Raw genomic sequence first — 17,125 nt, 5'->3', positions numbered from 1 at the left:
TAATAGTGCTGAAATATATTATGTTTACACAAAAGAAGTGTTATCGCTGTGTCCTCCTCTCCTTCCTTTGTTCTCGATCTAATCTGTAAACATGCACAGTTTTGGAATAAATTGAGAGTAATAAAAAAAGGCAGCACAGGCATGCTTGTGCATGGAGATGTGTGTCACATAGCAACACATTTTTTTTGTCTGTATAACATTTATTCACCACTTTAAAAAAAAGCTCAATAGCATCATGTTTCTGAGGTGCCATTCAAATGTTGACAAGTGCTTTTTTTTCATGACAGTAGTAATCATGGGATCTGTAAGCCATGCTTGTCATGTGCATGTTATTCTACAACATGATCTATAATTCACCGTCAAGCCTTGACATCTTCCATTAGTACGGGTTGTGCAAACTCAGAGAAAGTGTTTCACAAGATTGATGGAAATCATTAATAATAATAACCAATATATTCACGTTTTTCTGATCAAGGTAGCAACATGAGGATGATGACAGTCCCCAAGAAGAAGAGTGGCATCGTGATTGACTAAGGTCAAACACCTGGGGAAGATAGGGAGTGCCAATGCAATGGCTATGGTAGATGCACACAATCGTAGAAAGAGCCATGTGGTTCTGCCCCATTCTTAGAAGTCCTTGTAATCTTTTCCCTTTTTTTGAATGTAATTGAATGTTGAATGTATGAGCTGAAACTAAACTTTATTTAACCAGGAAAGAAACTCCAGATTAAGAATGTTTTTCAGGAGTGTCCTTGTTGATATGCAGGTCGCAGAAGAGGAGGAAAATTCATTCTGAAGAAGGAGACCACTTGCGAAAGTTCTTAAATGTCTGGATATAAACCCTGTTTCAATGGAGCCTCTTCTTTGTCTTCACACAAATCATGTTTGCTTTTTTCTTCCTTTAGAATCTTTTTCAAGTGAAGTGGTTCGATCCATTTGAATAGTCACACTGACACCACTGTTATCTAATTGTTGGATGCTAACAACACAAAATGGACCAACGTATGAATCTTCTGTAAACTTTTATACTGCATTACAATGAATAAGATGAAAGTCACTGTCTCATATATACATATGACACATGACACTCGATTGTTACTGTCTTACTCTTCAACCAATGGCAGGCTTTATGTGCATGGTCTAAATCCTGTAAGTGCGACTAACAAACATCCCAAAAAATCCTTTTGCTCTAGGAACAACACGGTGCCAGACCCCCCCCCCCCCCCCCCCCCCCCCCCCCCAGACTGTTCGATGGCCATGTCTGAAACACAATAACATTTACATTGCAGCTTTATCGTCTGAACTTTTACTGTGAGCTCCTGAAAAGTGGCATATTTTTCCCCTGATCCCTTTGGAAACATTTAGCTGCACACCCACCAACATGAAAGCCCCCTGATTTAGAGTATCCCCAGTTTGCATAAACACAACAGATGCTCGTAGGCACATGTATCCTGGTAGCTGGAGATAGAGTGATAATAAAATCAAAAGAATTCACATAAATAAGGAGTTTACAAGCTGCCGTTTGTGTGTTTGATCCAAGGTACCAGCATGGCGCTCACGCTCCTCTGTGTGGTCACGCTCACTGCTGCTCCAACCCAACAGCACAAATTGATTTTATTGCCGCAGACAGAGATGGGGAGAGAAAAAGGCAACTCTTTGGAAAATACATCGAGCTTTATGATGAACATCTGGAAATCCCCTCTCTCACAGACTAGCAGGGAGGGAGGGAGGGAGAAAAAACATGCCAGCTGTAATTGTTGGCTTTTGGTGCTACACGAGAGACGGGGCTTCTCATGTCCCGGTCATTATTCCATTAAGGAGGGGGTTGGAGGGGGTTCAGGGACTGACCCCAGCATTGTCATTACAGGTGATCACTGGGGACATACGCAGACTCAGACTCTGACACCCCAGAGACAGGCCAGGGTTAGAATCACAGAGAGAAAGCCTCCCCCCCTCAAACTGCTCCAGATGCTCCCCTTTGATAGGATCATCATTTTCTTTTACGATTGTTCTCTTCAACCCCAAAAGATTTTCAAAAAGTTTGTTTGAAATCAAAGGAAGAAGATATTGAGAAATACAAGACACACTGTCAGACTTAGATTGACCAGCAATCCCAATAAAATAACTTATGTATATAAATTAGTTATACACCTTTTGGAAAGTGTCTTAAGATAACACTTGTTATGAATTGGCGCTATACAAATAAAGATTGATTGATTGATATGCATGTTGGAGTAATCCCAGGATAAGTCTGCATAGGGCGCTAAAACAGTTTGTTCAGCAAGTCCCGCAATAGTTTCCTGATATGAAACCAAGAATTTCAAGAGATGGCGTCAAGCCTTGCAAAAGCCGCTAAAACTGCACTGGAGAGCAGCCCTCCCCTCGTAGCCCTGCAGTGTTCTGCCCTCGAAGGCTTCCAGTGAGCTGGACAATAAGAAGACAGTTTGCTCGTGAGACAGCAGCTGAAACAAACTGTTTCAGTCAGATGCTGAAATTAGGGTTTTTACTGACTGTCAGATAAATAATGCATCACGATCTTTAAGTGAGCGTGGAAAAGATGGTCTTCAAAGTGCAAATCAAACAGAAAAAGTTGACATTTTAACATCTGGTACCGCCTCATCTGTTGGTGATAATGGAGACTGATCCATCGCTACATAAAGGACATGAAGATGAGATTATCTTTTCAGTATTATGTACGTTTTCTGGATCTGAAATCTGGAATATCAAGCTGGTAGTGTTTGTTTTATACAAGATACAGTATGAATATTACATCTGAGCCATGTCTTTAGATGCTAGAGGCTGCTCCTGTTCTGGTTTGTAAATCTGTGTGGGAGCCATTACGATGTAACCTTGAGTACTCAGGAACAACGTGCATCAAAGAGCCGTTCTGTACTCTTTAATGTGGTGAGCATTTAACTGCCTTCTTCAGCCACTCGCTTTATTCTGGTTACGTTTACTGAGTGTTTTGATTTAGAAAAAAGTGAAGGTCACAGAGGCTTCACTTTCATCCATGTGGACACAATTTAGCAATTTCAAAAAGAGAGAACCACCGTAAGAAAAAAGAACGACTCCAGTTCCTGAAGAACCATCAGACTGTGATTTTACAGGATGGGTCAAAGTGATTTTTTAAAATCTAATACCTCCACGTATATATTTAAAAAATCAATAGTTTGATTTTATGAAAGTCCTTTCACATGTTCAGCTCCATAATTAATCTAAAAATAAAGATTTTATGGACACTGCAAGTGAAGAAGAAGATTTTTTTCTCCCTGTATTGGCCTTGCCTTTGTATGTATATTTGTGAAGATGTTTTTCTCTTCACAACATCTAAAGGCCAACTCATATTTTTGTAAAAGTCTTCTTTATTGTCAATTTTACCCGTACATACTGGAAATACGGAATAATAGAAAAATCATTTCAAAAGTGTAAACAATATAAAATGCAAATACAAAAGTACAAAGATGCTGTGCAAAAAGATTTAGAGCAACAGCAACAACAAATGTGCTTGGCTCTGAACTAAATATATATATATATACATAAGGCACTAGCTTTGAGAAAAGATGGTGCTCCAGTGTATTTTTTAAGTCCTTTGTCTTTTAAAGTGACAGATGCTTCTGTGTCCCTGATAAGGTGAGGACAGTATAAGTTTCAAACTGACATTAGTGGAAAGTGTCCGCTGCTTATTTAGATTTTCCTGTTGAGGCGGGCAGAGAGAGAGAGAGAGATGTTTTCTTGCCGTTTTTTTTAATGAATTTAAATGCTTGCCCCTTCCGCATCAAATAGAGCCGTATACATTCTGCTTTGGCTGACACTACGACATGATTTCCCTCGAGTTCCTCTAATCAGTGTCAAAACATTACACGGTACGCCTGTGTCGTTCCCTAACAAGCACTGCCATTGTGAATCTGTGTTTGCAGAACTGAAATAACATGAAAGAGGACTAATAAAATAGAGTCTAATGTTCAAGGGCCGGCCCTATATCTTATTACCAGTGGAATAGTGGGGCTACGTTCAACAATGTCAACAATCACAAGCAATTAGGAGCTCAGAGGCTCCGAGAGAAAGACGGAGACGGAGACGGCTTTGTGCCGAAAAAACGGTTAACATCTCATTCTGACAGAGAGGATGGGAAGAGAGAGTGATTGAGGAAATATTGGAGAGTTATGTCCATTTTCAAACCACGAGCAGGACTAACTCTGAAGGAAATCCAGAGTAAATAAAATCTGCTTTCCTGGGTAAGAAGATAAATGGTTGGGAAGTACGCTGTTATGTCTAACCTCATTCAGACAATAGGAACCGCCCGAGCATCCTGCCACATCAGACCTCCACTCCAAACCCACTGAGATTACAAAATGACACCGAGATTTCTCCAGAAAACGGGATGCCAAATATTTTAACACTCAAGGTCTGACATTCTGACCCATAATTTAGATAATAGCTCTGCCGGGTGTTAGAATTAGCCTTCATTTTTTTCCCTATAGGCCAGGGAAGTCATTGGACAAAACGCTGCATCTGTCTCAAGCCACTGCACTGAGAAAATACACAAAATATATGACAGCTGACCAAGCAGCAACCTCTGGTGTTGTAAATTTAAAGCCAATGTGGGAGTGAAAAATCCTGCAGTTCCTCGAGTGTCCACTTGAGGCTGACTGCAGAAGCAGTTCTTGCTTGAGTTTGTCTCGATTATTCTTTGGTTTATCTTAAAATTAGAAACGATTTAAGGATGGTAACTGAAGTGTAAACCACTGAACTATCAGCAATGATAAAACATGTGTGTGGAGAGATGAACTAAAACGTTTCTTTACTTTTAGTCTTTGCACAGCAGGAACGACTGTGAGTTCAAGTCGGACTGAATTAACAAAGGTATTAACTTGATTACATTTTTTCCAATTATGAGGAGTAAATCCCCATTGTTGGTTCAGATCAATCATGGGAGAGGAGACCGGCTTAAAAAAAACTCACTTTTTAATTTAAAAATTTTAATATATAAATCCTTTTAATCAAGTGTAATGAAAATTAAACTGAACAGTGTGACTCACTGTCTTCAATTTCTGTCCCCGTTACTTTGCCTCAAAGTCCTGAACAGTCGCTCGTCATTGAATGTATTCCTTTGTTCATTTCTTCTCCTCCTTCCTGCCATCAGTGTCTCATATTTAAAAAGACAGAAAAGACACGGATAGAGAGGACTAATTCGAAAATTAGTTCCAGGTCAAAGGTCAGACCCGGAAATTAGAAATGAGTCAAAGAGATTTGGCAGAAGTTGGGACTGAAGCCACAAGTTTTTATCGACACGATTCAGACAGTTTGGCAGTGGTACAACACTGACAATCCAAATACATGAAAGTGTCAAGAAACACTGCAACTTGATGTTGTGCCAGGCGCCATGCTGTGTTTTATCAATTATTATTCATTTCACCAGTAAGATTGTTATTTCCGTTAATCCCTGGATGCAGGAATGTATTCCTCTGATTACAGTCTGCAGATATTTATAACAAAAGAAGAGCTTCCCTGGGAGTGATGGCAGGGAAGAAGTGAGTTTATGCTCAGTGATTTCTATTCCCAGATTTCTCTTTCTCTTCACCAACATCAGTTGAAAGAAATTACCTTCTCTACATTTCCTTGATTTTTCACATGTTGCTAAATAGTCACACATGGCATTGCAGCCATGAATCTGTCTTGTTTTTGTTTCTCTGTTTGTCTCTTTTCATCTTTCTTTCTGCAGGATAACAGTCTCAGCAGACGACTGTTCAGGTGTCTGCCTTTGCTAAATATATTATATATATAAGTGTCTTGCTGATGGTGGATTCGTGTTGGGTCTCTGTTAATAATAAAACCAAGAGTACAATCTAATCCTGCTCTTTTTTTTGTAAAGTGACTTCAGATAACATTTGTCATGAATCAAAACTGTAAAAAACAAGATTGATTGATCGATATGGAAAATTGTTGATGTGTGCAAAGTATGTTTCACATGTGCTAACACTTGAGTTCTCTGACTTTCAAATGTGATGTCATGTGTAGCCGTGTCAGTGCATGCTGCTAAATATAGGAGCACTGAAAACATTGGAATTTACGTATCTTCACACATCACACCACGTAAACATCCCAATGTTTACCATGTAAGCTCAAAGTGCATGTTTCACCAACACACACAGTCAACACATGTCACATGTTATCACATGCTGTTTTCTGCAAAAATGAAGTGCATGTGTTCGCTCTATAAGGGGAGACAATTACTCATTTGTTGGTGCCGGAGTATCGTTCTGTGTTAAAGAGGTGCATGTGTGTTAAAGGATGGTCATGTCACCACCTGATAGTTAAAGAAATAAGGGTTGGATCAAGTTCAGTTGGAATTGAAATTATTTGAGTGTGAGAAATCCATGAGACAGCCGGTGGGTGTGGAGATAACCTGAGTGTCCAGTGGTGCATCAGGGAGAATCCCTCTAAGAGCTCTGAGTGTCAGGTATTTCGTTGTATTCTGTGCAGTGTCACTCTTGATGGAGCACAGCTGCTATCTCACACTCACCCAGGACTGCTCTAAGCTGTAGGTGTGTCGATGGTCCTCCAGGTCGTCCTCTTGCCGGGCCTGCTGGAACTCGTGCCTCAGCCGCTGTATCCGGTCATGGTTACTGGGAGCCATCTGACTGCTGGAGAGAAACAGAGGATGTGAGATAGTTCAACTCGATAGCATGCTGAGTGATGCTTTAGTGATAACTCTTCAGCAACACCTGGAACATAACTCTACTTATCATGCTGTTACTGATGCTTCTTCACATTTGAATAATTCACTTGACCACTGTAACACCCCTTTAACTTGTGATGGGATTCCCTTCATCTGACAGTTGCGATGTTCTTTTGCATACCTGACTGACTGACATCTCTGAGTGTTTTTTTTCTTCTCACCCTCCCTCTCTGTCCAGTCTTTGCTCCTGAACATCTCTATAACTGAAAGTGTCCCTCGTGCACCATTGTGAGTGAAGCATGTCCCTTTTAGACCGCAGGAGAATGTTGGCCTTTTATGGTGCGCAGTCATTAAACACTGTGGAAAACCCTCATTTACATCCCCTTCATTAAAGGGCTTTGAGGGGGCTGTCAATAGGAATCAATAGCCTTTCCTCAGCTTAATCAGGCTCTCCTTTTATCACCAGCTACAGAGGCAGCACATGACAAAACACATAATTATGATGAGACAACCGGCCGGATAATAGGCCTGCATTTATGCATACCACAGGGATGAAAGTGACCAAAGGTTAGGAATTTGTGCTGGGAGGGAATGGGAGCTCGGGGATGTAGGGAATGGGATTGATAGGGTGAGGGAAGGAAAGGGAGATAAAGTTAGGAGCGCTATTCTAGGGGATTTTTCTGAGTTAAAAGAGGGAAAAAGGTTAATCAAAAGCATGTGAGAGAAGGGAAAGGGATAAAGAGAGCTAGGCCCTGTCACCCTGTCATTGTGTGCGTCCTCCTGAGTAGCACTTACAGGTGGCACCGCAGCCATGGAAGTGATTGCTTATTTGGGCCCGGAGGATTCTGGGCGCAATTATGCCAATAATTGCCGATTAGAAGGAGCACATCCTCCGGATGATAATGGGCACTAGGACATGCTGCCAATCAAGCGTCATTAAAAGCACAATAAATAGGAGCTCATAAAGGATGAGCGGATCTCGGTGCATGCCCCTGAGAAGCACTTGGCGAGACGCGGTCATTGTGTTATTCGTACTGCCTGATCTAAATCAATTGTATTAGTTATACTCCATTTGATCCCTTTGGCTTCATATGTGAGTGGGAGAGCAGGAGCATACATTAGGCCTTTTATGTGGATGGGCAATTAAGTGGCTTGTTGGGGTGTGAGTAAGCTTATGCTTTTAGGGTGTGGGCTGATGATGAAGTCCTTCTATTACTGTTCATTGCGAAATCAATGTTGCTGTTATATTTGCATCTTATTGCTGCAATAGCCCATGGGATGTTAAAAAATTAAATTACTTAATTGTAGCCTACTATAAAGAACATAATCATGCATACAAATGAATGAAGACACTCAAGAGGCTATAAAGACCCAGTGTTTTTTGACCACTCCACCCCGCACAACTAGTCCATCTGTGTGTTGATGCAAAAACACCGGCACACCCAAGAAAGATTTCAAGAAAGTGTGTGTTCCTTGGTTTACACCCCATGATACTTAAGGAATCAACTAAAAACAAGTCTGCGATGCTGCAAATGTTTGATGATGTTTGTCTTCTACACATGTTGAATTACAGTTCATGTCATCTTAGGTAGGGTGAGGGGGAAAGATGTAAACAGACCATACAAAGATCTTGGAAGTGCAATGCATGCAGTTAGATTCATCCCTGTGCCCAGTCAAAGAGAAGACCAGGCTGACTCCAAACAAACAGCATCGTAAATTTTTCTCTTTGACCCTCCAGGGAGGGTCAGTGCTAGCATCAGCATCTCCAACATGCACTACTGGGCTAGAGGAACCAGAGGGAGCAGCTGGGGAGACTGAAAAAGGGCCACAACCCAGGCTATAAAGCATGCTGCTTGAGTCCATATACACTTTGTTCACATTAGGACCTATTGCCCTCGTCTCACCCAAAGCATCAATCTAAGGAAGGGGGTGGGGCTGTATATCACTACATTTCTTCTCCAGTGTGTGGTAGATGAAGTGGTGGGCAATGGAATGGGAGAAGATCAACAAAGACGAGATCTCCGGCAAATTAAAGAACTACCAGCGAGGCACTTCAATATATTTTTCAAAGCGCTACAAATGGAAATTGCATTGCGTAGTAGAGGCCAGGAGTGGGGGTGAGATTTAACGAGGGGTGAATTTGTCACGGCAGTTCAAAGGAGGACTGTGCAATATCTAGATTATCTGCAGGGGCTTCTCCGCATGGGGGGGGGGTTGATGGGATTCTTCGAAAGCTCTCTGTGGAATTCTTCTATGTAAATAAATTCATATGGTAAGAAGAAAGGAAAAATCGAAAACTAGGCAATGAGGAAGAGCAGGAAGCAGGCTCCGAGAGGGACCAGAAGCTGCTCACTATCAGTGTAGGAGCAGCAGCCGACCTGTTTCCGTACATAAAGAAGATGGATTCAGCCGCCGTCCCTGAGAGCTCCCTAATGCACAGCAACTTGGATGTGTAATTAGTCAGTATAAGTGTTACAGATGCATCAGGTGTCACTGCTTATAAATCCCACTGTGAATACATCAACGTCTATAATGGCCGTGCAGAACACGAGCTGAGAGGAAAGATTGGGGAAAAAACTGTTGGCAATTTACGTCAGCGGACCCTCAGCAATTAGGATAAAAGTGTCACCCCAGCCAGCAAAGAACGGGTATGACTGAATATGAATGAGATTCGCTCATCAGCTTGCTCTAAGCCATGTGTTTGTGCATAAGGGAAAAAGGTCACAGGTTGTGCAAGTGTACTCAGGGGTACCGGCAGGCTGTCTGCATCATGATCATATGAGCTCGCAGGGCTTAGTCCCAGCGCTGCCTTTTCTCCGAAAGACCACTTTTAAATGTGAGTCAATGGAAAATTGGATGCTGTCGGTGAGGTAATTAAAAAACATGGGGGGAGATAAAGTATCCATATGCCACTGCATTTTTCACAGCCAGCATCTTCATTCTCTGCTGTATAATGAGGTTTGCTCAAAATTCATCGGTGTTCACAAAGTGAAATGTCAGCGTTTGGCCTCTCAGGTCAACCGTGTCGTCTCCCAAATGCTCGCAAACCGACCCACAGCAACATGGACTGCATCACATAAGATGTATGACAGAGACACAAAGAGGACACACACACTCTCTCACTGTCTGCCTCTCCCTGTCTGTCTCCTCCTCACTTTACAGACACTTGCATTGAGTCAAGTCACACCGCTGCTGTATTTATAGCCGGGCTGAAAGCTTATTCTGACGGCTTATTGGCAAAGGTGGACTTGTGAATTCATATGCATGCCCAGTCAGGTCAAACAACAACAAGGATTCAAGCCCATCTGAGAACAACCGACCCTCTACTGATCTCTTTCTCCTCCTGCTGTTTCGACTGCTCCTCATTAAAAAGGGATTACAAAAACTAGTAGTAGTAGGTTTATGCCAAAATAAAAAAAAAGCCTCCAGCCTTTTGAGCTTGTATTTGAGGATAACTTTGTGATTACATTATACTTTTTCAACACCTTAGAACATCATTCCTTGAACAAAAGCATATCTGTTAGTGACTCTGAAGAGCCAACATGTTCATGTGCTCGTGTACATACACATGTGTGACCCCCATCCCACCTGTGTTTTTTAACCTAACCTGTTGACAGGGGTCATGAGCTATCCAAAGCTGCAGTTGGGGGTATGTGGATGCCTGTCTGTGTAATAGTCATCCTTTGATCCAGGAGGATTTGGCAGATGTCTCACAAACCACAAGGCTTAGGCTGAGGATGCAAACTATGGCCGAGTCCCTGTTTGCTTCTGTTGGTGGATCAAAGCCGCGCTGAGGCTCGGCATGCCCTATAAACACTGCCACCGGCCAATAAAGGAGTAATCCAATCACCGAGAGTGTAACATGGGTCGTATGAGCATACCTAAGGTCAGGGGGCCAGTCCCAGCCAATCAGAATGAGAGCAGGGCAAGTGTGATAATCCTGGGGATAGCGTTTCAGGAGAAGTTTGACAGGAGTTCTGAGAGTTGTTGCAGACTTGCTCTTCTTCCGAGCAGGGAGGAAAAGGCTGAACTGTTGGGGCGTCCGTGTGACTTTAAAATCAGACAGTCTGTTATATCTTATCTGATCACTGTTGATTGAAATTCTATCAGATTATCTGGTTTCTTGCTCCGGCCCCAGTATCTCCACGCAGCAGATGACAGGGCAGCTTCTTAAGTTTGGCCCCATTGGCAATCTTGCATCAAGTCAAAGGCTTAGCTCATCTTTATTCCATCGCCCTGTGGACTTTCATTTATTTCAAAGACAGAAAGATGAGGCATTTTTTGAGGAGATGGACAGCCTTTGGGACCCACCGCAATGATAGAAAAAGATTAGATCTGCATTTCCGCTGGTCATTTTTGAAGGGGAGAGGGATGGAGATAAAACATTTTTTTGAGCCTTCAGAGGAAATCAGCATATATTGGCCCATCTGCCGTGATTCTTGCAATCAAACCAAAGCATTTGAACCATATTGCCCTTACCCTGCATTCTTTTCCTCTCCATTTTACAGTTCCCAATTTTCATAAAAAAACACTCCTATCTTTTTCATTTGCCTCATCTTTCGTCTTTATATTTCTTATTTTTTTACCCATATGTTTTATCTCTGAATGCCTCAATCCTCCTCTGCGGATACAGGGATAGGTCATGAATTCCCTTCTGTCCCCCTCATCATCTCCCACTAGCCTGGTAAGTGACAGCTGCAGGCTGGACAAAGGCTTGATAATACCCTGGATTTGTCAGGCTCTGACTTCACCCATGTCCTCCTGTGACTGATGCACTGACAGTGGCGCCTTGCCAGCTAAAAACCCCACTTCTTGATGCGGGCTGTTGCTCTTGTTGAGCTTGGTGTGAATTCATTTATATGTGTATCCATGGTTCCTTTCAGACTCCAAAGCAGCCCATATGGGGTCCTTAGGGGTCTTGAGAGGCCATCATCTGGGATGCCTGCCCAGACCACGGTGGTGGCGTGACTGGGGAGTGTGGAGCTCTGATTAGCAAGGGAAAGAAGCCTGCAGAGCTGCTCACTTCAACAGACCGTCCGGCATGGCTGGCCCCTGGTGTACTGTTCATCTCTTGCTTCCCTAGTGTGAGAAATGAAGAATTCGCTCTGCCCTGAAGGGACTCACAGAAGGCCCAACTAAGAAAACACAGCTCACCGAAAATAAAGAAAAAAAACAGTTCTTCAGCCTTCTCTTTGTCCCCTTGGAGACCTTAACACTTTAGTATATCAAAACCCTGATTTGCCTCAGTACACATACAGCCTGTGCCCTCGCCTTTACCCCAATTTGCTTTATTGCCCCAAGGACACGTTACAACAATTCTTCTGTACAAATCATTTCATTTCAGACATTTCTTTCTGTCTTTCTTTCCGTTTTATTCTTCTCTTTGAGAGATTGTAAAACTAAAAGTGAGGAATCGACCTTGCAGCTGTCTATATTTGAGGGAGACACGGTCAATTCCTCTTGCCCTGCCTTTTCACATGCAAGTTTTATGGCTTCTTCTCCAAAGAAGGCGCACTGGAACGGATCAAAGGCCCCATTGTTTCTGCATGTTGTCCCCTGTGAATGTATTACTCATTATAAGAAGGGAACAGGTGTGACTTTTTTTTTCTTTACAAAAGAGGAAGTGAAAAAGCTTTTGGTTGTTTTTCAAACTTCCAGTGTATGGTCAGTGGATGCACAAGTCAGCAAAAATGGCTCAAGGCAATGTTGTGGCAGAGCCAGCTGGATGACTAGAACATTCTAGCAAATAAAAGATGAAAAGAAGAAACTGGTGGTCAGGTGCAGTCAGGATATCTATCAATTATTCAAGTGATGCTGTGAAGTGATGGCAGCTGCTTTCCAACAGACTGAAGGACAGACAGGAGACCGAGTTGAACTTGGACTTGTGTTTTCTCCTTTATTGTAAAATAAGTAAAAGCCATTTTATTGGGTCCCAACACTAAAATGTATTTTGTGTGTGAATACTAAAAACAACAATCTGAAATCTGTTTATTCTTGTGCGATAAATGAAATCCAAACCAGAGTATTCCAGTTTATACCCAACACCAGGAGTCCTCCTCATCCAACAGGTTAAAAAACAACCATGCACGGTTTCTTTAGGAAATGTTGGTGAGATTTTTTACAGCAAAAGAAATCATATGTGAAGTGGTGAAGTGCAACATTAAAGGGCCATATCAAAACCCAATCTTAGCCAGAGCCATCATTTTGGAATGCGAGGTAGGGTGAAGGGTTTGAAATCCTTGGCTATTGGACTCATTATGTTATATTCCAGCTTCATATATTGGGCTCGGTGAAATATAGACTCAATCAATCCATCAATTAATCTGTTTTTGTATTAAATGTTATCTCAAGACACTTCAGAAGTAGCAGGTAAAAAGCCTTACTCATCGTTACATAATCTGCAAAGATCCATCATGAGCACTAAGCAACATTCAGCAAGTTACAGTGGCAAGAAAAAACTTCCTTAAAGAGACAGAAATGTTGGTCAAAACCAGACTCATGATGAACAGCCATCTGCTGAAACTGTGCTGGGCTTGAAAAATGGGATAGAGGGAGATGCAGGACATTATTTGCAAATTTTGGTTATCATGAAGATTTATTGACATCATGCAATGATGATGATCAGCTTTTGACTGAGTCTAAACTTTGATAATTTAAATCATTGTTAAATGTTTGATTGATCTTCAGATTGATCTTTGATTTGCAAAGATATGGTTTTCTTTCTTTGCACTGGTAGCCATTATCCATGGTCCCTCGCATCAGTTTGCAGAGCCTATAATCTGGAGGGACATTTGGAGGCATAGATGACCACAACCCAACAATAAACAAAAGATGTATAAGGTTAAGGGAAGCGTGGTATATGGCCAAATGGGGAGGGGGGTATAAGGTTTGGGCCTGAAATGTTTTGTTTGGCTTGACCAAGAATGTATATGGATGATAGACTCTTTGAAAACTTTCTCCACCTCAACTCTATAACTTGTTTTCTGGGAAGAAAGGACTCAGGCAGCTCCTGACTGACAGCTGCGTGCTACATGAAGAAAGAGATGCACTTTGAAGTTAAGGCCCGTAATCCCAATCCATTGATTCAGAGGCACTTGCACTCTGAAAGCGAGAGAGAGAGAGACTGGGAGTATGGTTGGGACTGCATAATGTATTCACACAGACACAAACACACACATACACACACTCGTTCGTCGAAGTAGGTTCAGAGCTATGCCACTTCGTAATGAGACAAAGCTGCACTGCATGCTAATGATTAAAGCTAATCGCAGCCCAAAAACTTGCAAGCACACACACAATGTATTTGCTGGATCATAATACAGAACTGTAAAAAAGTTAATCTTTCATTTTTAAAGCAACAAATAAAGCGTATGAAAGCATGTGTTGCAGCCAAATTCATATAACACGCTGAATTATTCCCTTCAAATACATATTCTTCATGTCACTTTTCTACCTAATTGCAGCTGTTTTGGCTGTTTAAGTCGCAGAGGCATGTGATGAGTCAACATTCCCCTTCAGGCTAAGAAGAGTGTAGAGAAAGTCTTAAATAAGGTGTGAAGGCTATAGGCTAAAGTATCCATCCAAACAGGTTAGCTCAGCTTTTATGAGCCTATCCAGCTTTACAGACAGCTTTTATGAGATATCAGCTAACTTGACACTAAGAGGCCAGGAGAGAAGCGAGTGGGGGGACTATATGACTTTGGCTTCCAGTATTATCTTTTATGGACCCTGACACCAAATATTTGGTCTAAGTATAGGTTGGCGCCATGAAATATGGAATTGGTTGCTGTATTTTGTATTAGGTGACCTCAAATAAATGCCCAGTGAGGGACGTGCTCTGCAGCCATGAGTCACCTTTCCAGGTTTCTCTTTTAAGTAGCACTCCAAAATCCCGAGAGAAGCCCTGGCTAGACGATCATCCGCACTCAGAAGTGGAGTGTGTCTTGAGACAAGTTTATCCAGCCAAGTGTGGATGCCTCAAGTGCTTTGCATAAGAAACAGATGCAATGACCGAAGTGTGAAAACCTACTCAATGAAAGTTAGGAAATTGTGGGGAATTAAGGCGGAGGAAAATTGGAAGGAGAAAAAACCTGAACATCTGATTATTTCAATATATTCTAGAAACTATGGAGTGAAATAAGTTGTATAAATTGTGCTGTCCATATTTCTCAGTATTGGTGTTGTGCCATAGTCAAGAGTCCCAAAGAAACTAACATCTCGGATCTGTCTGTCCAGGTCCAACTGAGCTCATCACACAGCTGGGTGACCCTGCAAACCCCACCTACTACTCCTACTTGACTTACTTTTTAACTTTGCATTCTGAAATGGTCTCAGCCTTCAGCTGCTCTCATCTGCATGAATGCCCACAGGCAGCTTATTAAGGAGGCACAGGTTTTTAAAGCACAGTGTCGCACACGGCCTCAGCACAGTCGCTGGAAAAAACAGATGGACTGCAGGGAAGCAAGTCGCTGCTTAAAGCCAGAGAATGGTATGGAAAATACTCAAGTGACAAAGTTGGTGATGTCATCTACCATCAAACTCCATCCAGCACGCCAAACCAAACATCTCAGATTTCCAATGGTTGTGAAATGACTTTGTGTATCTTGCTGGGCAGTCTGAGACAGTAACAAGAATGCATTTTACCACCACTGCCTGCTACAATCACTAAGTAGTGCGTCTGTTGTTTTGCACGTTCATCAAAATAAAATATGATGAATGATAAATGTTTTATTTTAAAGAGTGTTGGAGTGTGATAATACAGAAACTTATAGATGCTTAAGGAGAGTCCATTTTGAAATCAAAGTGCAGCCTTGACCCATGTATGCCTCATCTCCTCACCACCACCTGAACATATCTACTAAAACCTTATACCATAATCCCCATCTGCATTACCATGGAACAATAGTGGACTACATTCTGATGGAAATAAAAGCAAATATGCCGTTACAACAAGCTCACCATCTGCTCCCTGCGAGCAAATATCCGTACCATTCTTTTGATAAATGAAACCACTCAGCAATGGTTGTGCAGGATGCGAGAAAAACACAGAAAAACAACTCTTTTGAAAACAGATAACAGTGTGTGAGAATGTACTAAATGGATTGAACACTGGCATGGTCCTTTAATGCAAATATATGCATGTGACTGAGCAGATGAATCCACTCCAGATGCAGATATTCACATGCAGCTGACCCTCTCTAACTCGTTTGCTATTCCAGTGTGTTTCCAGAGTGACACATTCTCACTGGCTACCTATAATGAAAGACTAATATTAGATTTCAGATGGGTGCCCGGGCAACATATTAGATATGCATTGAGAAAGCATCATTTGACATCTGGTGAGTTGTTTCAGCCGTATTGGCTGACTTAATAGGTTTACTTCTGCACTGAAGCTTTTTTTCTGTGGTCACATGTTCACAGATTTTCTTTCTTTTAATGGAGGTCCAACAGGTTCATTCTACAGAGCTTAAACCTGTGAAGTATCTCATTTACTCCAGCACGACATCACACTGTGTTGAATACAGACAATCGCTCCCTCTCCAAATGTCAGTGGCTGATGCTCAGTGGGCGAGCCACGAGCCAAGAGTAAATAATTCAGCTCAGCCCTCCGTAGCTCTCCTCGCTGTCCTATACACAAGGAGCCCCCAAGTCTTCTCTTCCAGGACCCCCTGTGCCGTTGCTACTTCCTCTATACATAATTAACACGAGCAGCGCAGTGGGACGCCGGTCAGTCAGCGCCCAGCTAGAGCCAGGGCCACTTTAAACAATAACAATATTGATAGTGGTGTAATAAAGCAGAATTAAATAGACGGATTCCAATGATTTCTTTTTGCCCCCGGAGCAGTTGATCCTCGCTTTTAGTGGTGAGAAGAGGAAAAGGGGAGCAAGGCAGGGGGACTTTACTGCTTGGTGGCACTTTAAGGGAAGAGATGGCGGTATAAAGGAAAATGAGAGAGAGAGGGGGATAGGAAGAGGGGAGGGAATATGTTTCCCTGTCCCCTCCCCAGAGTCCCCTAGCGTCCTGTACTGACTGCTCTCCTGTCTCTCCATTACTGGATTAAGTCTCAGAGACCTCTTCTGAGAGCCAGAAAGAGAGAAGAGGGAGGAGGTCAGGGATCATGACCTTTAGTAATGGCCCCGCCGACAGGCGAGCTAAAAAAAAAGAAGAAAGAAAGATGAGTTCAGCTGCATCATTTCAATTTGGGCTATCAATGATGTGTAATAATCAATGTGGGGGTCAGGAGGTTGGCAGATACTGACAGATGGAGGGACAAAAAGGAAGAATAAAAGGCAGAAAATGAGAAAATAGATAAATCAGTGTTCACATAATGTTTGGTCATAAATGAATAAAAAAGATTGTAAGCATCAACAAGTGATTTGCATTACAAATTGTTGAACTCGCTAAAGAGCTAACGTCGCACTAAAACATAAAACAGCCTCATGGCA

At 42.1% G+C, this 17,125-nt stretch overlaps 1 protein-coding gene across 5 annotated transcripts in view; it reads right to left on the bottom strand.

Moving 5' to 3' along the window:
• LOC132994061 (partitioning defective 3 homolog) overlaps positions 1-17,125 on the bottom strand; it is a 378,183-nt gene that overhangs the window by 11,958 nt on the left and 349,100 nt on the right. For 4 of the 5 annotated variants that reach the window (XM_061064160.1, XM_061064158.1, XM_061064161.1 and 1 more), the window contains one exon: positions 6,524-6,644. In XM_061064160.1, coding sequence (XP_060920143.1) covers positions 6,524-6,644 — 121 coding nt within the window. The remainder of the gene's footprint in view (positions 1-6,523; positions 6,645-17,125) is intronic. The other variant, XM_061064159.1, reaches the window with a different exon arrangement.

Source organism: Labrus mixtus, chromosome 19, assembly GCF_963584025.1.
Source record: "Labrus mixtus chromosome 19, fLabMix1.1, whole genome shotgun sequence".
Taxonomy (NCBI): domain Eukaryota; kingdom Metazoa; phylum Chordata; class Actinopteri; order Labriformes; family Labridae; genus Labrus; species Labrus mixtus.
The sequence above is the reverse complement of the archived record's forward strand: the minus strand, read 5'-3'. Positions and strand labels throughout refer to the sequence as shown.